Source organism: Porites lutea, chromosome 5 (assembly GCF_958299795.1).
Source record: "Porites lutea chromosome 5, jaPorLute2.1, whole genome shotgun sequence".
In the NCBI taxonomy this organism is placed as follows: Eukaryota; Metazoa; Cnidaria; class Anthozoa; order Scleractinia; family Poritidae; genus Porites; species Porites lutea.
The window spans coordinates 33,404,338-33,427,062 of NC_133205.1; the positions used below are offsets into that span (position 1 = coordinate 33,404,338).

Consider the following 22,725-nt stretch of genomic DNA (forward strand, 5'->3'; position numbering starts at 1 on the left):
AACAAACTTTAAGGAACGTTACAGAAATCATCAGTGAGTCCTTCTTTCGACGTTCGAACAGAAGAAATGAGACGGAACTCTCGAATTATATTTGGACTTTACAAGACTCTAAGAAACCTTTACAGATAAAATGGAAAGTTTTCAAGAAATGTAAACCCTAAAGCAACATTAGCAAAAAATGTAATCTTTGTCTTTATGGAAAGTTCATCACTTGCAAAAAAGAGCTTTGTAGCCTAAACAGGCGAAACGAACGAGCGAGTTTATGCCCCCGCAGAAACAGATATGTACTTCAGAACTCTAGAGCAACGTAACTAAGACGCAATCCATCTGTTACCTAACGCAGTATTTTGATTTTATGCATCAGTGTAGTAACTATTAATAACTATGCTCAACAGAGATAAATAACACTAAGTAGCTTTAAGTTTCATTTTTAAAGACACACAGTAAAAAACATCACAAGTTGACAAAAAACTGTCAGCTTCAGCTGTCAAAATAAACAAGTTTCAAGATGGTGCATAAATTTTCTGCTTGAACTCACCTGTCTAATTTTCACCAATCAGAGCATAAATATTGGACGGTCGTAGAGCGTGATCAACGCAAGACTATGGTGAGAAAAGTGAAAAGCCTCTGTCTTCCCTGCATGTATTTTTAAATGACTGGCTGAATTTTCGCGTCCGAGATCAGTTTGAATTCAAAATGTTTATAATAATAGCGCGGGGCCATAGTGACATCAACACAACACTTTCTGTCATTACGTCATTATTTTGCTTCCGTTCTCTTTGCCTTTGTATTTCTCTCTCGTGTTGCCTTTGTCTATTCATTCCAGCTGTCTCGTTCTGCTTTCCGACATTCTTCACTATAATTTTCTCTCCTTCTTTTCGCCCTGACTCTCTCTACTTGCCGACTTTCTTCGCTAAAATTTTGTCTTATTCTTCTACTTCTAACGCGCTCTCTTTGGCGATCGTCTTCGCTTGCTCTACGCGTGTCGACTCTTGCGCTCTGCCGTTCACCTTCTCTTTGCTCTCTGCTTAAAACCTGTCGTATACATGCTAAAATCTCTCTGCTGTTGTTTGTTGACATAAAAGCTTTCGTAAGTTGTAATAAAAAGTTATAAAGGCTCTGTCGAAAAATCTATTTGCTAAGTTGCTTTAAAATTTCTTTTTCAAAACCAGTTGCGCTATATAATTGCCCGACGTTGCGCCATGCTATTTCCCGCCACAAAATTCTATTTTCCCCTACCCCAAGAGTCCATGTGGACTACTTTCCACTGCCCGGAAAGTCCGTATGGACGGACGTACGCTGACGTCATAACCAAAATTTCTCGGATGGATATTTTACCAAATTGTCTTAGTTATGGTGCTCAGCTCGCGCGAGCTTCGCGCGCGCAAGGAGCTCCGCTACAAACTAGTCGCAAGGTTTTACTCAGGTAATGACTTACATCAAATGGTTCCTTTAAGTTCACTGATGATAAATTTGCCGGTAAAGTTCATAAGAGGTAAATTGGAGCACTTTCTTGGCCAGTTCAATAACGTAGTTTAAGAAGAGGCGAAACGCTCTTCAGTTGTTTGTTTCAAAAATATTACCTTTTGTACGACCATTTTGTGTCAATTTGAGTATTTCACATTCCATTTAAAAATAGATAATTGCTCTGGCCTGGATAGTTGATCTGGCTTATGTAATAGGTTCAGCCAGTATTGTATTTCAGCTATAAATTAATTGTATTCCAGGGTACCATTCATTGTCTTCCTTTTAGTTCAATAGTTGTACCGTGCTGATTCGTTCGCGTCGATTTCCTGTCTACCTTTTTCCCCTTCTACCCTCCCGTATTTTAGATTGTATGTAATTATGATTATGATAGTTGTAGCAGTTAGTGTGATTCGTAGCTTTACCGCGTCTTTCAGCTCGTTATTTTTGTATCTTTTCACTATTTTCAATAAACTTTTTCTTTCGGCCAAACACTATTTTGTATTTTTGTTTTGGGAGCAAAAAGGGGGAATAATGTTTAATAGATTGAAAGCATTTTGTTGACCAGTTGCCCCTCAGTAGCGGGTTTTTATCGAAGGAAACAAACTTTCAGATGCACCTTATCGACAAATTCTTGATTTGAGATACTGTAGATACATTTTTAGCATTCCGCTTTCGTTATGCCAGTATGAAATTATGTCGGTATTGATACTACACTTTAACCTTGGGTCTCCCAGTGGGTGGGAGGTGGGGGGAGTCCTTGCTCCCTTGTTCCCTTCCAAGATTGCCTATGTTCCCATGTTCCCACACGTTTTTCCTTATTTGCTCCCCTTTTTTATACATTTGCTTACCACTTATCACCGCCATCGATTCCCTCCCGCAAAAAAGGCGCCCAAAACAAAACTTATAAAAGAAGAGAATCGATTGTATGTGACGTTCAATTTATGTGAAACATCATTTCAAGCATTTGAGCGAAATTCACAATCCATTAGAGTGGGATGAGCATTAGAACTAACCTTACTGATTAAAATAGGCGACAGGCATCACACGACTGCTACACTTAGTCGTATTGGAAGTTATATGGCCTTCAGAGCTTCGCTCTAACTAAAAGGTACTTTTAAGAGATTTTCCCTTGCGATAAGATATGAGGGGAGGTTCCTTGAAGATTTCTCTTAGCCGTTGCTGGTTTTGTATAAGATGTCATTTCCCCATTAGTATTCTCTTCGGGCTAGGTAAAGCCGAGTGGTATTGCGTAACAAAAGGTAGAAGTTTTTTACGTGCGGATTTGTTTCTCTGTTGTACGGCTGTTTTCCTGTACAGCAAATTTTACCTCTGAGAGGTACTTTCTAAAAATAGCGGCAGGGTAGCCACTTCCTAACAGCCGGTTTTGAAAATTTCTGATATTCTTCTAAAATGTGATCTGCGAGGAATTAGTCCTTAGAAGCCTGAGCGCTTCCCCTTTAATGAAGCCTTTCTTCACGCCTGTTGGATGACACAAGTAGAAGTTCGTGCACTGGAATGTTTCTGTTGGTTTAGCTAGCTAGACCGATCTGGGATTCCAAATCCTCCTCTAAATGGAAAAATAAAATCAAGTAACATCTTGTCACTTTCGCCCCGGAATTTTATATACCAAGCCGTGATTTTCTCCTTCAAAGTTTCGCAAATTGTCATTGTTTATGAAAGCGTTGAAGATAGGAATCTTCGGGCGGTTTTTAGCTGAGTAAAAAATGCATTATCTTGCAATATTTTTACCAAACAGTACTGTAACTGGGATGTCTACTTATCGGTCAAAGATGAACTTATTTCCTTGAACCGCTTTTCTTCCCGAGGGCTTTGAAAATGGTATACTACGGTTTTGGACCGGCGACTATATGGTGTGGGGCAGCATTCACTTGCTGCCGGTTTTCTCAAAAAAAAGAAAATTCTTTGGAAACTCTAATTGTGATTTTCGAAACTTTTCACCAAAGTGTTTTATCTGACTGCATGAATGGGAAGAATTTCGAAAATTCCAGTTTTGACGGAAAATTCTCGATATTAGAGAGCTTAAGCAACAGCGTTTTTGAGCGACGGACGTCAACCGGAAGTGGACTTTTTGCATCATTGGGCAGTGGATTGGTTCAAAGTCTCGGGCAAATCGTTTTTATAAGAGAAAGGAAACTTAGCAATACAAATTTGTTAGAGTCAAGGCCAACCTCGTCCCCAGGGCTTTTCCCTCAAAAAATGGGTGGGGCGGGAAAAGGCCCTGGCATCGGCTGGTCACGTGTCTCCTCGTACACCCTAAAATCCTGGGTGTAATAAATTAGCGCCATGTGAAAAGCTAAAATTATGCGTAACCTCACAGCGCGCGATCTTGGGTGACCTCAGTTTCATATCTCTTGACGATTAACGAAAAGTTTTACAAGGTTTCCTTTTTGTCACAGATACTGGCTATGGTAATTTTTTGCTTTCCTCCTATTTCTATGAAGGGGACAGCGAGTAACATTTGTAAAACTTCTGTTTATAGAGGGGCATAAATGACAAACAAGCTATCGTACGTGCATAAAGGTTGTAATGGAAAAGTCCGCTTTCTCGACTCTTCTGATATTTTATTTCACTTCTTGCGAAGTGGACCGCCGTACACAGCCTAGTTCTATTCACCTTAACTCTCAGCCATATCATAGCGACACGCGTTGGTTTAGACTTATCCTGTATGACCTGTATCATTTAAAAATTCATTGACCTCTGCGATCAAACGACTGGCAACAAAAAAACCTTGGGTCTATTTAAAATTGACAGAGCTGTAGTTGATTCCAATCGATCAGTCAATCTTCCCTTTGATATAAGGAAAATCCTTTGTACTTATCCTCGGAAGAGAAAAGATATAAGAGTTCTTCAAATGTTTCAGATCGGCGACCTGTCATCGTTCCTGGTTGGAGGGCTGACTTGCATCCGGCGCGGAGATTTGTTTGTTTGATGGTCGGGTTGTACAGAAGACCAGACTTCATAAAGCATTTTGATGAACAATTCTATTTCAATTAAGTTCAATTTGTTTAAATTCAATGCAGATCCTGACGGCAAAGGCCCGCATTTTTGTTTGACATTGGACAAAATCACTTCCCGCTTGATCGTTCAGTAATTCCACAGTCACGATGAAGTTTAGTCGAAGTACTAGTCGATAACAGTGGGACATAACAGCTTGTCTCAACGCTGAAGCATTTGACATATTTTGTACGTGACAACGTGGAGCCCGTCTGCCCTTTCATAAGCTTCCAGCATTTGAATAATGCGCCGTTAAATGGATCTTAAGCTTTTGAATCACACACACGCGAAAATATTGACATAGTTCGCGATGTTATTGTCTTCCATTGTTGCTCCCTTCTGTCAGCGCAAAACCAGCGGGTTGCATATAAATTAGCTTCTCAGGAATATTTAGGCTGTACACGTGACCAGCCGATGTCAGGGCCTTTTCCCGCCCCACCCATTTTTTGAGGGAAAAGCCCTGGGGACGAGGTTGAGTCAAGGCATATAAAAGAGAAGAAGGCCTCACTTCCGGTTGACGTACGTCGCTCAAAAACGTCTTTGCTTAAGCTCCCTATTTACAGACAGCGGCTCTTAAATTCTTAGCAAAGAGTCTACCATCATGTTCTCCACGATTAAATGATTACTGGATCTCTAACATTGATACTTCATTGGTGGAGACAAGTAATAAACTTTTCGATGCCCTTGTAAAGCCTATAATACCTTACGGTTGTGAAAAATATGGGGACCAGAACTACTGTCAAAAAGACACATTTTGATAAAAGTATAATTGAACAAGTTCACATTAAATTTTGCAAACAAATATTGAATGTTCCATGGTACACAGAAAAAATAGCCTGTAGAGCAGAACTTGGCCGATACCCTCTATCTATAGACATAAAGGCTTCCCTTTAAAGTTACTGGCAAAGATTAAAACAAAAATCGCACACTACAGCTATTTCTACTGTACGTACCTTTATAAAATTATGAATATTTTTTCACAGAAAACATTAGTTAGAATCTTTGGGACGGTTATTTAAACGAAGTATATGAACTTAGACCGCGGTTTAGGACTGAATCTTTTCACTGCCAAACCTCTTTCTTAGTGGGTTATTTTAAGAAGGCTAATGCTAATCTAGTCTACGCCATATGCTTTCATCAAACTGTTCATGATAAACGCTGTTGACGAAAAAGTGTTCGGCAAACTGAAAATAGCTCAGAACGCGGTCAAGTTGTTAAACACTGGCTAAACTTAGTTTAAATAACTGGCCCTTTGTTTTTCTTTGCATCGCCTTGCCAGAATCACTAAAGCGTCTTCTGAGACCATCTAATCTGTCTCAGTACTTACAATTTTTACGGTAGGAAAGAGGATATTGGATCCGATCGAGCAGTTCTAAATGCTTATTTGGTCAATTTGTTTTAGTTGTTTCATTGATGTAGAAATTTTTACGCGCTAGGATACTAACTACAACTAGGGTAAACAAAGATAAATAACACTAAGTTGCTTTTAGTTTCATTTTTAAGAAACGAATGAATTTCGCGTTTTATGTTCTGTATCTTATGCCTTCCGATTAACTATGTAAAAGATTTTCCTCTTCTGAACTTTGTACAGTTTGAGAATGTTATTTGTTTTGTGCGAAATTTTGGACAGTTTTGTGAAAACTTTAAAGATATTCGTAAAATCTATCTTTAATTGGCCCCGTACCCACGCGATTACATATATATTCAAAGTAGACAGACTACGAATTATAATAGTTGTTAAAAAATATATATCTACATGTCACAACTGTTCATCAGTAGGATGCCTAAAATGCGTGCAATTTATTCTTTCCTGCTTGCTTTCTTCCTTTGTCAATTTATAGAAATATATTTCATTTACTTATTTACTTATTATTTATTTACTTAGTGCTGAAGAAGAAAAAGAAAATTCTCTGAATTGTGAAGGGTGGCATTAAAAAGCCAGAGTAGTTCAGTATTGCTTGTTAGTCCCTAAAACTTTATGGCAAACAGAATGGGTTTTTTCTAATGCTTTTAATTTATAAACATAATTTCAGCGCGTTTCTCGTTTTGAACGTTTTGACCACGTCTCCGGTTTTTTGATTATATCCTTCCTAAGAGAAAATTGATTTCCTACCTTGGTATTGGTAACATCTGACACGGGAAAATGAAAACAAGTCCCAAAGCACTGCTGTATAGTTTTCTTTTCAGGTCCGTAATCGTTTAGATCTTTATCGCCATTGCATAGTGGGAATTCTATGCGGAAAATCAAGCATACAACGAACGTGATACGGTAGATTGCAGAAGTCGACATGGCTTGTTTTTTTTTGTTTTTTCTTTTCGACATCGGCCTAACTGGCTTCACATACTAGTAAAATCATCAATGCGCAGTTCTCTGTTGCTAAGAAGTTGCTACTGGTGCCACCTGGTTATTTTTCAGACATTTATTAATATGCAAAAAAGAAACACAGCACGTGTACCCGCCTTTCCCGCCAGGCAGAACATGCCATGTCCGGACAAATGTTTACTAGCTTCATAGACAATTCGACTCTTGCTTGACAATTTAATTTAAAACCCGTTTTCGCGTTGGCTCCCAGTTGAACGAGTAGATATCTACTTACTCATTTATTTATTTATCTACATAATATGTACATGTGTTTTATTCCTTTATTTTCATCCACCTAAAAAACAGGTTGAAAACTGTTATATTCACCACTCAAGCGACTCTTTCTTTCAATATGACACGAGCCAAATATTAAATTGTCTCCTTTTAGGCTTTTCCATTGCTTAATCGGTGAAACCACGACATTCATATGACAGCATGAATTTCACCGGTTTATATTTCAGTCCACTGTTGACGGTTGCCAGATGGCTAATGAACTGTCAACAATTACCCGCCTTTACACGCCGCCATATAACTCTGCCCATGACTCCTTTCTCTATTCTAAATTTTATTTTTAAAAATTGTGCTTAATTCTCATAAACATGCAAAATACCAGCCAAGTCCCTAGTCGTTCTCTCTTGACCCGTCACAGCTCACGGTAGAGTCCACCAGGATTGACCGCGCTGAAAACGCCTAGGGACTACGCTGGCAAAATACTTGGTTTTCTTGTGTGTTCATGCTCTCAAACTGAATTTAGAATTTCGAAAGAATAATTTATTATGAATGTTATCTCTTATATTGCCAATATTTAAATTTCTTGTTCAATCTAACTTAAAATCTTCCACATACTACTAATTTCTTTTGAATATCAAACTACCGACACCTTCTTAACTGACACTACAATGCAAGTGGCAAGTCGTTAAAAAAAATTCGATTCACATAAAAAAGGAACTTAGAAATTCACAGCTATATTTTTCACCATGGAATTGAATATAGGCTTTTAATTTATTTTATAGGGTCCTCTAAACTGCCTCACCCACTTTTTCTCTGCTTGAAATTGAAAATTTTGGAACATACATATAACTTGTAAGAATATGTAATTTAGGGATAAAATATGCACAAAACAAACTCAAATCCTCTCCATGCATATTTTCGGTTATGTATCTCGTAACACAACAGCTGTCAGGTTGTTAGTTCTCAACGGAATGATTCAGAACACAGCCTTACACCTGCGAATATGTTCTTAGGAGCATTTTTAGTTTCCACTTAAAAGTTTAAACTTTCAAAGCTACCTGTACCCCCGTACGCACGAGCGTAACTGAAAAATAAACTTAAGATGATGATAATAATAATTATTATTTATAATAATAATGATAATGATAATGACAATGATAATGATAATGATAATGATAATGATAATGATAATAATAATAATAATAATGTGTGGGGGGGAGGGGGGGTGGGTTGTATTTTGTTCGGGTGGGAAGATGAAATATATAAAGGGCCTCTTCAGACACAAACGATACATTGCTTGACCTTAATTCAAAGTGGACAAAATTTTCACCGTAAACTAATCGTATTTATCATTTACCAGCGGTTTGTTTACTATTTCTATTGGTTTTCTTGCGACTCAATAAGGTATTTGTTTGGGAGGAGGGAGAGGTGGCTCTTGTTTTTCAACGCTACCTGACCTATTATTTAGATCTGCCTCTAATAACAAAAAAAAGAAACAAACAAACAGCAAACAAAAAAAAAAACAGGAAGAAGCACATTACCATTAAGGAGGCTACTACTTTAAAGGGCGACTTTTAACTAAATATAATTATTGTTCTCAGCATCATTTTAGTAAAAGATTTCAGGGTTTTGTTACCAATTGTAGCTATCACTAAGTGCCAACGACGGAAAAAAATCCGATCTGAGAAAATGTGTGGAGTAATAATAATAATAATAATGGTTTATTAACAGTGTATCCACCTAGAGGCTCTTCACCTGTCAAAAACTACAATATAAAAAATGAAAAACTATAATATATTACAAAAAAAAAAAACATTGAATTGAAATCTAAAAAGCAAAAATATCGGACTATAAAAGTATATTGTATAAAAAATAAAAATGTTATAAAGATTAGTAATAGTAATACAAACCTATGTGCAATTTACAGACTATTTACAAATGTCATTTAATAGATAGGCATTAACTTCCCTACAGTATACTTTGAAATCGCTACAGTTTCTAATATTTGCCGGAAGGACATTAAATAACTTGGCAGCAGAGTCTTGAAAAGTGCCCCTCTCCATCGGCATAATTAATCTTGTTGCCGCTCCTGACCACAAAGATCGCAGATGTTTAACTGTATCTAGTGGTACGTAAGACGGCCAGCTGGGGGAGTACAAAGCCTGGTGAGCGAGTTTGAGAACGTGGAAATCTCTTCGCTGTCTTACTGGTAACCACCCTATCTTAATAATATCGTTTATGTCATTTATATACCTATTCAGGACAAAACTAGCAGCTACTAGCTGGACACGTTGTAAACGTTTTAGTTGAAATTCCGGTAAAGGGTAATAGACAGTGTCACAATAGGTAAGTTTTGACAGCACCAGTGACTCCACTAAGTGCTTTCTGAGTCTGTAACCAGCAAAGTTCTTAAGTTTTCTTATTATTTGTATTGTCCCGTAACATCTCTTGCACGTTGCTTGCACGTGCTCATCCCATTTAAGATGCCGGTGGAAATGGACACCAAGAAGCTTACGTACATTTACATATTCTAATGTACTGTCTGAGATTGTAATAGCTGGTCGATTCTTATCTAAACTTTGTACATGTGACATCTGGCTTGTGGATAGCAACATCGTCTTTGTCTTCTTCGAATTAAGTGCTAGATGGGAGTCATTAGACCAGGAGCTCACAGTGTTTAGTGTGGAGTTTAGTTCTTGGGCACATCTTTGTAGCTCAGGAGCTGGGCGGCTGGAGTAGAGAAACGGAAACGTAGAGATTAAATAACATTGGGCCAGGATCGACCCTTGAGGCACACGGAAACATACGTTCACTGGTTCAGATTTACGATCATCGATCTCTACGAAATGCCATCGGTGACTCAAGTAGCTATTCAACCAGCGCAGAAAAGACTTCGAGAAACCAAGCGTTGATAAGAACCTTGTAGTTACCTGTGTCGAACGCTTTAGAGAAATCGGCCAGCACCATGAGAGTAACCTCACCTTTGCACAATATAATCTTCGCACAATATACAAGATAATCTGTACAGTGTAGGTCGCACACATGAAGAAATTTGTCTACTAAAACACGAGTTAAGTTACCAATGTAGCTCGCTGACCGATGAAAAAAGGGTGGTAGAAATGAGCGCGGGGGGGGGAGGATTGACCACTTTACAGTCGAAAATACTGAGGGAATAACACAACGCAATTCCCTCTTCGATTTTACAGAATATGTTGTTACGGCTAAATTTTTACCTCTCAAGTCTGTTTAAACTTCTGTCTCGCCCTTAGCTAGCCCACACAGCCGTCTTTCCTCGCTCCTCATCACTAGCCCGGATGTCTCGCCAGGAACACGAGGAGAGACGGCTGTCATGCAGGCTACTGATGATCCTTTCTTGTAATTTCCATGATGGCGTTACTGTTTTACCTTTTTTTTCCGTTAACTTTGTACCTTAGCGAAAACGTTAGAAATGGGTAACATATATTCTAACCATTTGCATTTTCTTTCGTATTTACTAAAATGTCCTGTGGATAAAGCAGGAAATAGCATTTCCGTGTCCCTAAATTTAAAACTTTTCTGGGGAGTATGTCCCCATGCAGAACCCCTACTTTGGAGCGCCTTCGGCCTTCTAACTTTTTTCCCTTACGTACACCTTCAAAATCTCACGCTACGTCCCTAAAATCTATTATACGAATCTCGAAAACTTGCTTTTCAAGACGGTTTCTGGAGGCGATTTTTCAAGTTCTCCATTATCAACCTGAAACTTTTATTGTTCAGATATGAGCAAAGAACGTCTTACTATTTAGAATATATATGCTCGGGAAAGTGCCATAACCTCTGTGTCATCCATAACAGAATTTCTTAATGCAAATGGACCTGATTCATTGAGTGAGACTGCAACAGTTTCAGTGAAACAGATATTATAGTTATGCCTGCCACAAATGGGTGAAAGTTCTCTCAGTGCCTAACAAAGAATCAAGACTTACCTTAGGTCTATCATGACGCAAAAAAAAAAAAAAGAAAATAAGGATTAACAACCTTTTGCGTGCTGATGTCTATATACAAGGAATACCGGAACAAACTGATGTTGCTAACGACTTTTACACTTAAAACTCTCGCAGGTTGTCAAAATATGGGCACTTTTCAGAAGTCGACCTACGTAAAAACATTTAGCTAATTTTTAGTACTGATGGAAACCACTATATTTTCAACTACGGTGGACATATTGGTTTATAAAAATTCCATAACCTCCACTGCAGTAATCTAGCAATTTTGAGTGGACATTCGGAGCGCGGACACCGACCGGTCCTTTTTTTTCTATCGTCTGGTACAGCCTGTCTATAATATCTGTACTATACTGGCAAATTGTCGTCATTTCAGACTAGGTATTCAAATGCATGTTACGTAGCAGTTCACAGTATTGCTGTTGTTGTTGTTGTTTTTCTACTGCAATACATGGGGGTTAAACATCGCTTGAAGATAGCCTGATAGTGGATATAAACTATATTTATTTATGTAAAAGTGTTTAATAAATGACCCAGTCTGCATTAGAGCAAAACCCGGACATCCACTTTATTAATACGGGCACTTTCAATGGCCCCCTCGGTGTCCGTATTAACGAGGTTTGACTGTTTAGACTTTCAAGATTTGGCAGGGGGGGGGGGGAAGGGGTCTCGGCCCACAACGTCGTGCCCTCTCACTTTCAACTTCTTTCCTATGGGCCTGAGAACGTGGTACACTTATGTGCTTCTTCGCTTGCATTTTGTTGTTGTTGTTGTTGTTTTTTTCTTTCTTTTTAACGCCCTGGTTCAGATATGAGCTGTTAAAGCCCGAGCCCGAGTCTAAACTGTGGCAAACTAGCCGGTTTAGTGTACTAGTTTGATCTCAGATTTGCTTCTTTATTTTGAATAGATTTATCTGATTCCCGATAACTGGCACTCTCCCCGATAACAACACACTGGTTCACTTCTGAGTTCGCTCGCTTAGAACGCGCTGGCTCAAATATAAACTCCAATCTATTAAACTAGGCACAATTTAAAATAGCACAAAAACATTTGAAACTCGTGTTTTTTGCCCATCTGAAATGCCCAGCGCGAACGTCAAAAGAAGTAACGACCGCCTGGATGAACAGATAAACAACTATACCACTAAAACACCAATGATATGACGACGTCATACACAAAACCGCGGGCTCTGATTAGTTCTTGTGTTAGCGATTTGTTACCTTACTTTACGCGTCAGTCGAGTTTTTTTTTGTTTTTCGTCTGTACAATTCTTCGTGCATCGGCACTATAATGCTGCCGCCTCGCCAGCCTCGCGTTTTCGTTGAATAAACTGTTGTTGTTGTTGTTTTTGTTGTTGTTAGCATTTGTTAATATTAATAATTATTATTATTGTAATTCGTATCATTTTAATGTGGTGGATCGCGCTTTACAGCGATGGTTCAAGCCATAGTTTTATCAAATTGGGAAGTCTTTTTTGTGTATGTGTGTGTCGATATCAGTCGTTGCACTTCGTGTATACGAAATAAATGCATAACAATTAGCCCAAAGTATCCCCCGCGACCTTTTAAAACGTCGAATTTCACATGTGCCGAATTTAATGTTACATTTAACTGCATGTCAGATAACAAATCTAACAAGAATCAAGACTTTAAAGAAAGAAGCCAAGAAGGACCCCGAAATGTCCGCAAATATCGAAATAATCGCAAAAGTAACAAGGATTTTTCTTGCTAATTGAAAACACCCGTGACAAATATTTCAAAAATCGCAAATTAACAATTCTAACAAGAATTAAGACTTAGAAAGCAAAGAAGCCGAGAAGAGCCCCGAAATGTCGGCAAATATCGCAAAACCCGCAAAAGTAACAAGGATTTTTCTTGCAGGCTAAAAACACCCGTGATAAATATCGAAAAAGTCGCAAAAATAACAAATTTAACAAAATTCTAGACTTACAAAAAGAAGAAACCAAGAAGGGCCCCGAAATGTCCGCAAATATCGCAAAAACCGCAAAAATAACAAGGATTTTTCTTGCGGGCTAAAAACACCCATGACAAATATCGCAAAAATTGCAAAAATAACAAATTTAACAAATTCTAGACTTACCGAAAAAAAAAACCAAGAAGGGCCCGGAAATGTCCGCAAATATCGCAAAAACCGCAAAAATAACAAGGATTTTTCTTGCGGGCTAAAAACACCCGTGATAAATATCGCAAAAATCGCAAAAATAACAAATTTAACAAAATTCTAGACTTACAAAAAAAAGAAACCAAGAAGGGCCCGGAAATGTCCGCAAATATCGCGAAAACCGCAAAAATAACAAGGATTTTTCTTGCGGGCTAAAAACACCCGTGATAAATATCGCAAAAATAACAAATTTAACAAAATTCTAGACTTACAAAAAAAAGAAACCAAGAAGGGCCCCGAAATGTCCGCAAATATCGCAAAAATAACAAGGATTTTTCTTGCGGGCTAAAACAAGCCATGACAAATATCGCAAAAATTACAAAAAATAAAAAATTTATCAAAATTCTAGACTTACAAAAAAAAGAAACCAAGAAGGGCCCCGAAATGTCCGCAAATATCGCAAAAACCGCAAAAATAACAAGGATTTTTCTTGCGGGCTAAAAACACCCATGATAAATATCGCAAATATTGCAAAAATAACAAATCTAACAAGAATCAAGACTTAGGAAAAAAGAAGCCAAGAAGGGTCCCGAAACGTCTTCAGATATCGCAAAAATCGCAAAAGTAACATGGACTAAGTTTCTTGCTAGCTAAAAATATCCATAAGAAATATCGCAAATATCGCAAAAATAACAAATGTAACAAAATTCCAGACATACAAAGAAAAGAAGCCAAGAAGGGCCCCGAAATGTCCTTAAAGTGTATCGCAAAAATCGCAAAAGTAGCAAGACTTTTTCATACCAGCTGAAAACACCCATGACAAATATCGCAAATGTCGCAAAAATCGCAAAAGTAACAAGGATTTTTGTTACTAGCTAAAAATACCCATGACAAATATCGCAAAAATCGCAAAAACAACTACAAATGTAACAACATTCAAGACTTAGAAAAAGAAGAAGCCAAGAAGGCCCCCGAAATGTCCGCAAAAATCGCAAAAGTAACAAGGATTTTTCATGCTAGCTAAAAACACCCAAGACAAATATCGCAAAAATCGCAAAAATAACAAATCTGACAAGAATCAAGACTTAGAAAGAGAAGAAGCCAAGAAGGGCCCCGAAATGTCCTCAAAAGTGGCAAAAAACGCCAAAGTAACAAGGATTTTTCTTGGTAAGTAAAAACACCTAGTAACAAATATCGCAGAAATAGCAAGAAAAAAAAAATAAACTAAGTTGTAGACAACGGCTACTGGCTACATTTAGTGAACGTCAATAGCAGAATCTGTAGAGGGGCTTTTCTGGGAGAAGAGGGAGGGGAAGGGTGGATAAGGGTTAGGGTTTTCGTTTCAAACACCGATAGTAAAGTCTTTACTTTGGGTTGTATAATTAACAGCAGTGGCGAGTACACTTATTTACCCCGGGTTCAATAAAATTCAGTTTAAAAAAATTGGCAAATAATTGTGACAGTAGGCTTGTTATAGCGCTTTCTTAGTAGCAATCTAGTGTTCTACAGTATGCCAATAATGGGTCAGACTGTATCTGTGACAATGTAATTTTCATTTTGGGGGTTTTTTATGGCTTTAAACACAAAGAGTATTTCTTAAATCTGAGGTTGTAAGTGAAGCAATCACGGTATGACGTTTTGTATTTCTATGGCCTAGGTCTTTTGGTCTCTTTTCTCGGTGGTTTTGTTATAATTGTTCATGATTCAAGAGTAATAGAACGAAGCACACATAAATGCACAATTGGATCAATTGTTAATTAAAATAAATGGATTGGCATACGCATATAAATAACATTCCTTAGGGTGGTTGTTGTTTAACTATAATCCTTGATTTAAAAGGGAAGGATTACCAAATCACTGGCAATCCCTGTTTTAAAATCTTTGGGTATTTCACAGCAGCATTCATGTATAATGTCCGTTTTCTTTCCTCTAATGTGCTATTCTTGATATTTTGGAACGATTGTTATGGTGGGTTCTTGGCCAGGAAACATTCTGCTACCACCCCCTTTTATTGCTTAAAATTTTCCCCCTTCTGTCGGCGACACTCCTTTTTATGCATTGTAGCTGTATGTTGATGGAAGAACGAAGCATACACAGATTGATATTACAGTTTTTTGCTACTGTCAGTAATTATAAATAGTGTCACGTTTGTAACTGATGATTTCATTTTCGCGAAAATGGAACGCATTACAAAATTACTGGACAAGAACTTATCTCAGTTAAGATAACCATTAGCATTAGGAAAAAACAATGATGCGCAGGTGTTCTTGGCCCCTTTCTTACCCTTCAACAATTCTTGCCTATTCTTGTTACTCTAGCGTAATTTGTGGCATTGAGGATCTCCTTGCCCTTTTCCCTTTCTAAGGGTAGAATTCTGTTAAATTTGTTATTCTTGCTATTTTTGCCATATTTGTTGCTCAATCTTTTCACATATCATGAAAAATTTTTGTTCCTTTGCGATTTTTGCGAAATTTGCGGACTTACTGAAGCCCTTCTTGACCTTTTCTCTTTCCAAGTGTAGAATTTTGTGAAATTTGTTGTTCTTGCTATTTTTGCCATATTTGTTGCTCAATCTTTTCACATAGCAGGAAAAATTCTTGCTACTTTTGCGATTTTTGCGAAATTTGCGAACTTCACCAAGCCCTTCTTCGCCTTTTCTCTTTGTAAAAGTAGAATTTTGAAAAATTTTTTATTTCTGCTATTTTTGCCATATATGTTACTCAATCTTTTCACATTGCAAGAGAGATTCTTCTTACTTTTGCGATTTTTGCGACATTTGCTATTTCTTCTATACTTTTTCTGATAGCAGTTTTCTTTAAACCTTTTTTGCTAACATTGCGAAAACAACAATTTGCTAGCAAGTTTTTGCTAACAAGATCGATCCTGGACATAAATGAGGTTCTTTGCACGAAACGGCCAAAACAGCTTGCTGGATGGCAAACGACGCAGCGAGGCAAGAAAAACTAAGATTATTTCATTCCGAAAACTGATATTCTTACTTTTGAAGGTCTTACAGCGTTGTTTGCCATCCAGCAAGGTGTTTTTCGGACCATGTGACCGTTTCCTTGCAAAGGGCTCATTACAAAGTAATTCTAACGCGGTTCTAAATTACATTCAAGCTGTCCCGTATGTCCCTTATGATCGGTTTGTCTATAAACTACTAAACTTGCAAACTTTTAACCTCATAGAATGAAATAAATAAATTAACCAAGGAGTGGTCACATTAAGTATTGTTTCGCCCTGTAAATGAGACTCTGATTATCTTACCATGGAGTCCTGTTGTGTCCTAATGAAATCCTCGGTAACAGGAGTGCAAGTCTTCAAGCAATGCATCAGAGTTCCCTCTTCTAGTTCCTCGTTGTTATCAGCGCTGCATAGTTGAAGAGATGCATACACACTACACATTGCAAAAAGAAAACGGTACATCGCAGATGCTAACATAGCGTGCGTCAACGCTAAATGATATTTGTGCAACGGTTTAAAAACATATATTTAATACTCCCAGCTTTGATAACGTGACTCGAATATTGGCAGCTGTGGTTAAAAATGAAACATACTACACGTGAAACAATTGGATTTCGTCCACTTACAGAGAAGGGCCCACTAGGCATTTCCAAAATAGTAGAAAAGTAGATATGGAGTACCCTGCACCTTCTAGATTTCGAGGAAAAAAAACGCCATTTTAGACGGTAACCAATCGGCTACAAATGAATCATATAGTGACATGGCTTACCGTCGACACCGTTTCAGCCAAGTTCGAAAAGTCCTTCTGTCCTCCACTAGCGACGTTTATGATCTTCTGTTTAAAGTTCCCATTGAAAACAAACTAAGAAGTTTCCAATTTAAGCTCTTACGTAATATCAGTCATCGGCCTAGCAATCAACGTCTATGGAAAATGAACTTAAAGACTTTCCCTCAATGCGAGGCCTGTAACTTTCCTACTGAAACTACCAATCATAATTTTTCTGAGAGTCGGCTGCCGTGAAAGGTTTTTGGAGTGATATCTTACACTGGTGAAACTTCAAACCTTCTGAAAACTTAACACCCAGTGCTATGCAAATTATATGGTTACGAGCCGAAATCAACACGCTTTCACGCTTTTAATCATCAATCTTCTAACTGCACGGTGCTATGTCCACCTTCCTAGAAGCAAATTAGAGACCCCGTGACTCGATGTCTTCATTGTTCTTCTGAAAACTAAAATTCAGTGTGAAAGAGAAATCGCTATTAAAACCGAAAACCACACCAAATACAGAAATAAGTATTAAGTTTTTGTTTTGTTTTGTTTTCTTTGTCTGCAACAATATTGCATACGCATTGGCTGTATAAATCGTAAAAAATTTTATTAGTGTTTTTTTTTTTTTCTTTTTGGAAAGAGTTATATGGCTAGCTTGTTTTACTATAGTATGTAGCTTTGTTTTATTACGGTACCTTATTTATTTAATATTGATGGTAATAAAAAAAAATTAAATTGTCCACAATACTTTCGTTTTTATTTTAATAAAATTTTAACTCTGAGAAGTGTTAATTGCGAGAAAAACAGTCATAATATAGCTGTTTTATTTGCATTTAGAGAGTACGTGAATTGTTCAGATTAATTAAGGAATTGTTCTTCGAACTCTTAGTTTAGAGCTAATACAATATATAGATTTAGCCAGGGCTAAAAGGGAAGCTGCGGGTACCGTTTATATGTTAATGATGAATTTAACAACTAATTTCAATTAGTTGTTCTCTGTTGTTCCCGTCTTCGCTTGTTAGAGTCACTAACTGTCAGGTGGCCGGCGCTGCTCCGTGAGACCGAGTGAAAGGTTGCTCAGTGATGGTTTCCGAGGTCCTCCATGTATTTTACTTTGCTTTTTCTTCGTCAAGATATTTCTCCAACAAAACAAAAACATACTCCTGACTAGGAGCTGACGGGGCCAACTTTTTAAATGCGAATAAATAAGCCATTGAGACCATTCATACAAACCACGAGTGCAAATAATTTTTTTTATCTAGTATCTAGATATTGGTGTCAGGGAATCGAAACCGAATTCTTTCGATTTACCAATGGATTATATATAACAACAAGTTGCCCATTTCAATATAATGAAATTAGAAATGTTTATCAACTTTCTCCCGGCCAGTTTGCAACAAGAAAATGAGAAAACAGGCTCGATTATCGGACCCGGGAAGACGGCGGAAATCGAGTCTATTGAGAAAACGCATTGTCAACATCGGTATATTTTTGTAAACAAGAACTCTATTTCGTTTCATCATTTTTGTTTTTCTAATTCCAGAAGAGGTTATTTTGAAATCTCGCATACTCAGTGATCATTATCGACAGTCTACTCAGTCCAGTAAAGTCAGAAACTTGTATAAAAAAATGTTGTTTCTCCCGTGGCGCTCAATACAGATGATAGCCAGGCTATTTAGTCTATTCTGTCCCATCGTGCTCCGAAGATAGGTCTTCAAGCGATCATACAGCGATCATACATGATCATACAGCCTCGTACCCGGGCCAGTTCGCGCTATCCGAGTGACCAGAGGAGGCCTGGAACCGAATTTTCCGGACAAGCTTGACGGGTGACATCACATCTAAAATCGCCTAGGACGACTGGGAGTGAGGTGGCCAGTACGCGGTCAATACGTCTATTTTTTAACTTATATTTTTGTTTTCCCATTTCAGACCACGTGATGTTACCCTAGAGAACTTTCGCCCTCGTATGCAAGAGCATAAGTATGCATAATTACTTCGGGGGAGCGCGAAGTAAAGGATTAGCGACGCTTGGGAATGTCCCAAATTTGCCGTTTTGGGGACAAAATTGGGCACGCAAGAGTCTGTAGGAAGATTTTCTTCTTCTTCGATTCCTCGCTGAAACAAATGAATAACTTACCGTTACAGTTAAGACCTTTCCTTCCAAATTGTGTCCGACTTTTGACTTCAACCCGATACATCATCACAAGGAATTCCGTGTGAAACCACTAGGTCGCAGATTCAAGTTTGTTAGTGCTAAGAAACTCCATAACAAGTTTATCTAATTTTCCTTTAACCCTCAGCATATGTTCAGAGGGAAACATTATAGCGGAGCTCTGGCGCGCGAAGAGCGCCTGCGGAGCACCATGGGTAAGTAAATCTACCCATCCCAGAAAATTTGGTAATCACGTGACCGTACACCGCCCGCCCGTCCGTCCGCACCACAGGGAAACCAATGTTCAATCTCACACTTTCTAGCTAGTCTGGGAGCACAGGAAGACTGATATTGCACACATATTGCACATCAATGTTGTGATCAATTGACAGCTGTCAAAACAGGGTATCCGCTGACCAGTATCACCTGACCGTATCGCGGGCTTAGGTGTCGACCCATCGAGGTCGAGTATCTTTTTGAAGTTATCCGCTGACAAGTTACTAGTTTTCAAATGATTGCAGGCCCAAGTTTCATTTTTTTAATTCATATGAACTATGTTGTGTTTTATATATGCCGCACAATTAAAATTTTGATTTCAAACTGACCTCGGAAGCTAAAATTTAGCCAGTTTTTACAGGCAGGGAAGCTATTATCCATGGGAAGACATGCCAGTTGCTTTCGACTTTTCTCACCAAGGTTACGCGTTGGTCACGCTCTACGTCCAATTTTTATACTCCGATTGGTCAAAATTTGACAGGTGAGTTCATGCGGAAAATTTATGCAGCATCTTAACTCTTGTTTACTTTGACAGCTGAAGCTGACAGAGTTTTGTTTCAACTTGTGATGTTTTTAACTGTCTTTTTCCACTGGATGTACAAAATGAAATTCAGCTGCTATCAAGAGTCTTCTGTTATTCATGGCCAGCTTGTTTATTGGGTTTTCGGTTCAGAAATACGTCGCTTTGGCAAAGTCGGAAATCCGATTTCGGATGGCATCGTTTTCGTTTTTCACCTTGCTTGATGCGTAAGACGGTTGAAAAGTCTGAAGCGATTCTGGCCTTACTTGATAGTTTTCAGTGCATCTCGAATAAGCCTGAGTAATTATTGTATTTGATGTTTGTTTTTTATATCTAATTTAATGAAGTCGAGCGTAGTTTATGCGGCTATTTGGTTTATGCACGTTTGTAAGATTTGAGACAATGATCTGACCGAGTATCAAGTTTGATTATAAGCTTATAGAACTTTAAAAGCCTTTAGACTTTTTCTCACCGCAGATAGAAAGGAGAAGTTCCAAAGAATATTTAGTTATGATTCTGGCTGTAAAAGAAAGCTTTGAGCGATTTTTTTGCAAAATTGTGAAATACTGCATTCTGTCCGAGGTCTGTATAAATTTGATAAAAACAGCGCCTCATCATGGTACTGACTTCACCTCAGATGTGATGTATAAAAAGTATAAAAGGTTGGTTTACACGTCCCCATGACTTATTGGCAAGATTTTGTAAGGTAAACTTGTCGAACGCAAAATATTCGGCATGATTTGTTTTCCAGGCCTAATCTACTGTGATCAAGAGCCATTATAGTTCGTGATCGAAGATGATTGCTATTTTTTGGGTTTACATATAAGGCTATCAACTCGATGTAAGACTTAGTTCACTCTTAGATGGACTAGTATTTGCAAATTATTTTTCTCTAAAATCACTTTGCCTTTCCCTCAAAAGTCACATAAATGTGCTCTAAAGTTAACTGATTTGTGGAATACAATTTTATTATTGGATTTAATTTATAAATTCGAGTTAATAGGAGCTTCGCTTTTAGCCCTGGCTAAATCTATATATTAGACTTTTTTAGCACTCACAAAATTGTAAAATGGCCAACATTTTACTTCGCTTCGTAGTTTGCTACGCAGCGGGGCCTGGGACTGCTTATAAACATCCAAACATCAAGCGTGCCAGCTTCCAGGTCAAGATCTCATTTCAGAAATATGCAGCTTCCCTGTGCGGGCAAAAAGAAACTGAAAAAGCCAATAATAGAAAAAGCAGAGTGATCTTAAATATATACAATCTACCCCAATTCATTTAACTCTGCTTGAATCTTTTCTTTTCTTTCTCTTTTTTAAATTACATTTTTTTTACTTTTTATTTTATCTTTTTTTTTTTTCAGGAAAAAATTTACTTCTACAACAATGGACTGTACAGCAGTTGAAAAATCACTCATTTGAGATACCACTAGTTTGTAGTATCTCAAATAGAGGCTTATTTACGATTTCTAAACATGCAGCCTCCAAGCTCGCAAGGATTTGGAAGGTACTTATAAACGGTGCAAATCTTCGTTGCGAGATAATGATCCTAAGTTAAGCATGTTTAGGTTTATTCCCAGATGTCAGAGCACCGTTGCCTACTCCCTAGGCCTCATTATTCCGCGCGGCTGATGCTTTTCGGGTCACGTGGTCCGGTCGAAGAAGTGAGGCCGTTTCCCTCCTGTTCGCCTGGGATGAATTGACTGAGAAGGCCTGGGAAAAGGCCGGACAGGGACTAGGGTCTAATGATTCAAAACGAAGGTTACGGGCTGGTAGGACGATGATACTGCAGTCGATCACAGATGTCAAGAAAGGAGCCATTCCGTTCAGTGCTTTTTACGGTAAATTCACTAGCTTTTTTATACATACAGAAAGAGAGTGAATGATAGGCAACCACATGATTTCGAGTGCAGTTTTGGATAAACCATCACAAATTTTTCGAAGACTAAGCAAATTTACAATTTGCGGTCATCGAAAGATTTACGTGTGCTGATTTATCCCAAACTGCACGAGAAAAATCATGTGATTACTTGTTAATAATATACTTACACCTGTTTTATTATTATTTTTTTAAACCGGGCTGCTATAACATGCCAGTGTCTTGCACTTATTGGTAATTTAATGCTTCTTTTTACTAGAAAAGTTAAATCTCTCCTCAAAAAGAAATTCTCGAATACATGAGCTTTCATTTGATAGAAACTTCTGTCTTAGAGGTAACAAAACTGAAGCTCTGCTCATCAGTCTGGAAAATAAGGCATTTTAAGGGACAATTTTAGTGTTAGTTTCACCGATTGCAAAGCCATTTCCCCAATTTTTAATTGCAACTGTTCTCCCAAAAACAATCCAACCCAACACTGCTAAAAAAAAACAGGTCCTACGACCACCAATTTAACTGCTAAATGACTTGAAACATTATCAACAGAGTGGGTCAAATAGTACTAAAGTCACAAAAAAATGCATAACAGTGCAAAAACACATACTGGATGATAGCGCTGTGTCTGTGCAACAACATGATACCCAGCTAGACACAAACCTCTCCTCAATTTGACGGAGACACTGAGCTTTGAAAGACAGGGATAAGCCCAGACACAAAAACTCTGCAAATCTACAGTCTAGCACAGAGCATGCTCGTTAGAACAACCCCACCCCCTGGAATTTAATCAAACTACCCCAAAGGCATACCAGATGATAGCCCTGCGTGTGTGCAACAACATGACACCCAGCTAGACACAATCCCACCCCCTCAATTTGATGGATACTCTGAGCTTTGAAAGGCCGGGGTAAGCCCAGACACAAAAAATCAGCAAATCCACAGTCTAGCACAGGGCATGCTCTTTAGAACAACCCGACCCCCCTGGAA

The 22,725-nt window shown here is 38.1% G+C and overlaps 1 protein-coding gene across 1 annotated transcript in view; it reads right to left on the reverse strand.

Moving 5' to 3' along the window:
- The window catches only part of LOC140938258 (uncharacterized), a 33,427-nt gene extending 16,697 nt beyond the window's left edge, over positions 1-16,730 (reverse strand). Inside the window, exon 1 of the mRNA XM_073387764.1 lies at positions 16,447-16,730. Within this exon, the coding sequence (XP_073243865.1) occupies positions 16,447-16,620 (174 nt within the window). The 5' untranslated portion in view covers positions 16,621-16,730. The remainder of the gene's footprint in view (positions 1-16,446) is intronic.
- Between the last annotated feature and the right edge of the window lie 5,995 nt (positions 16,731-22,725).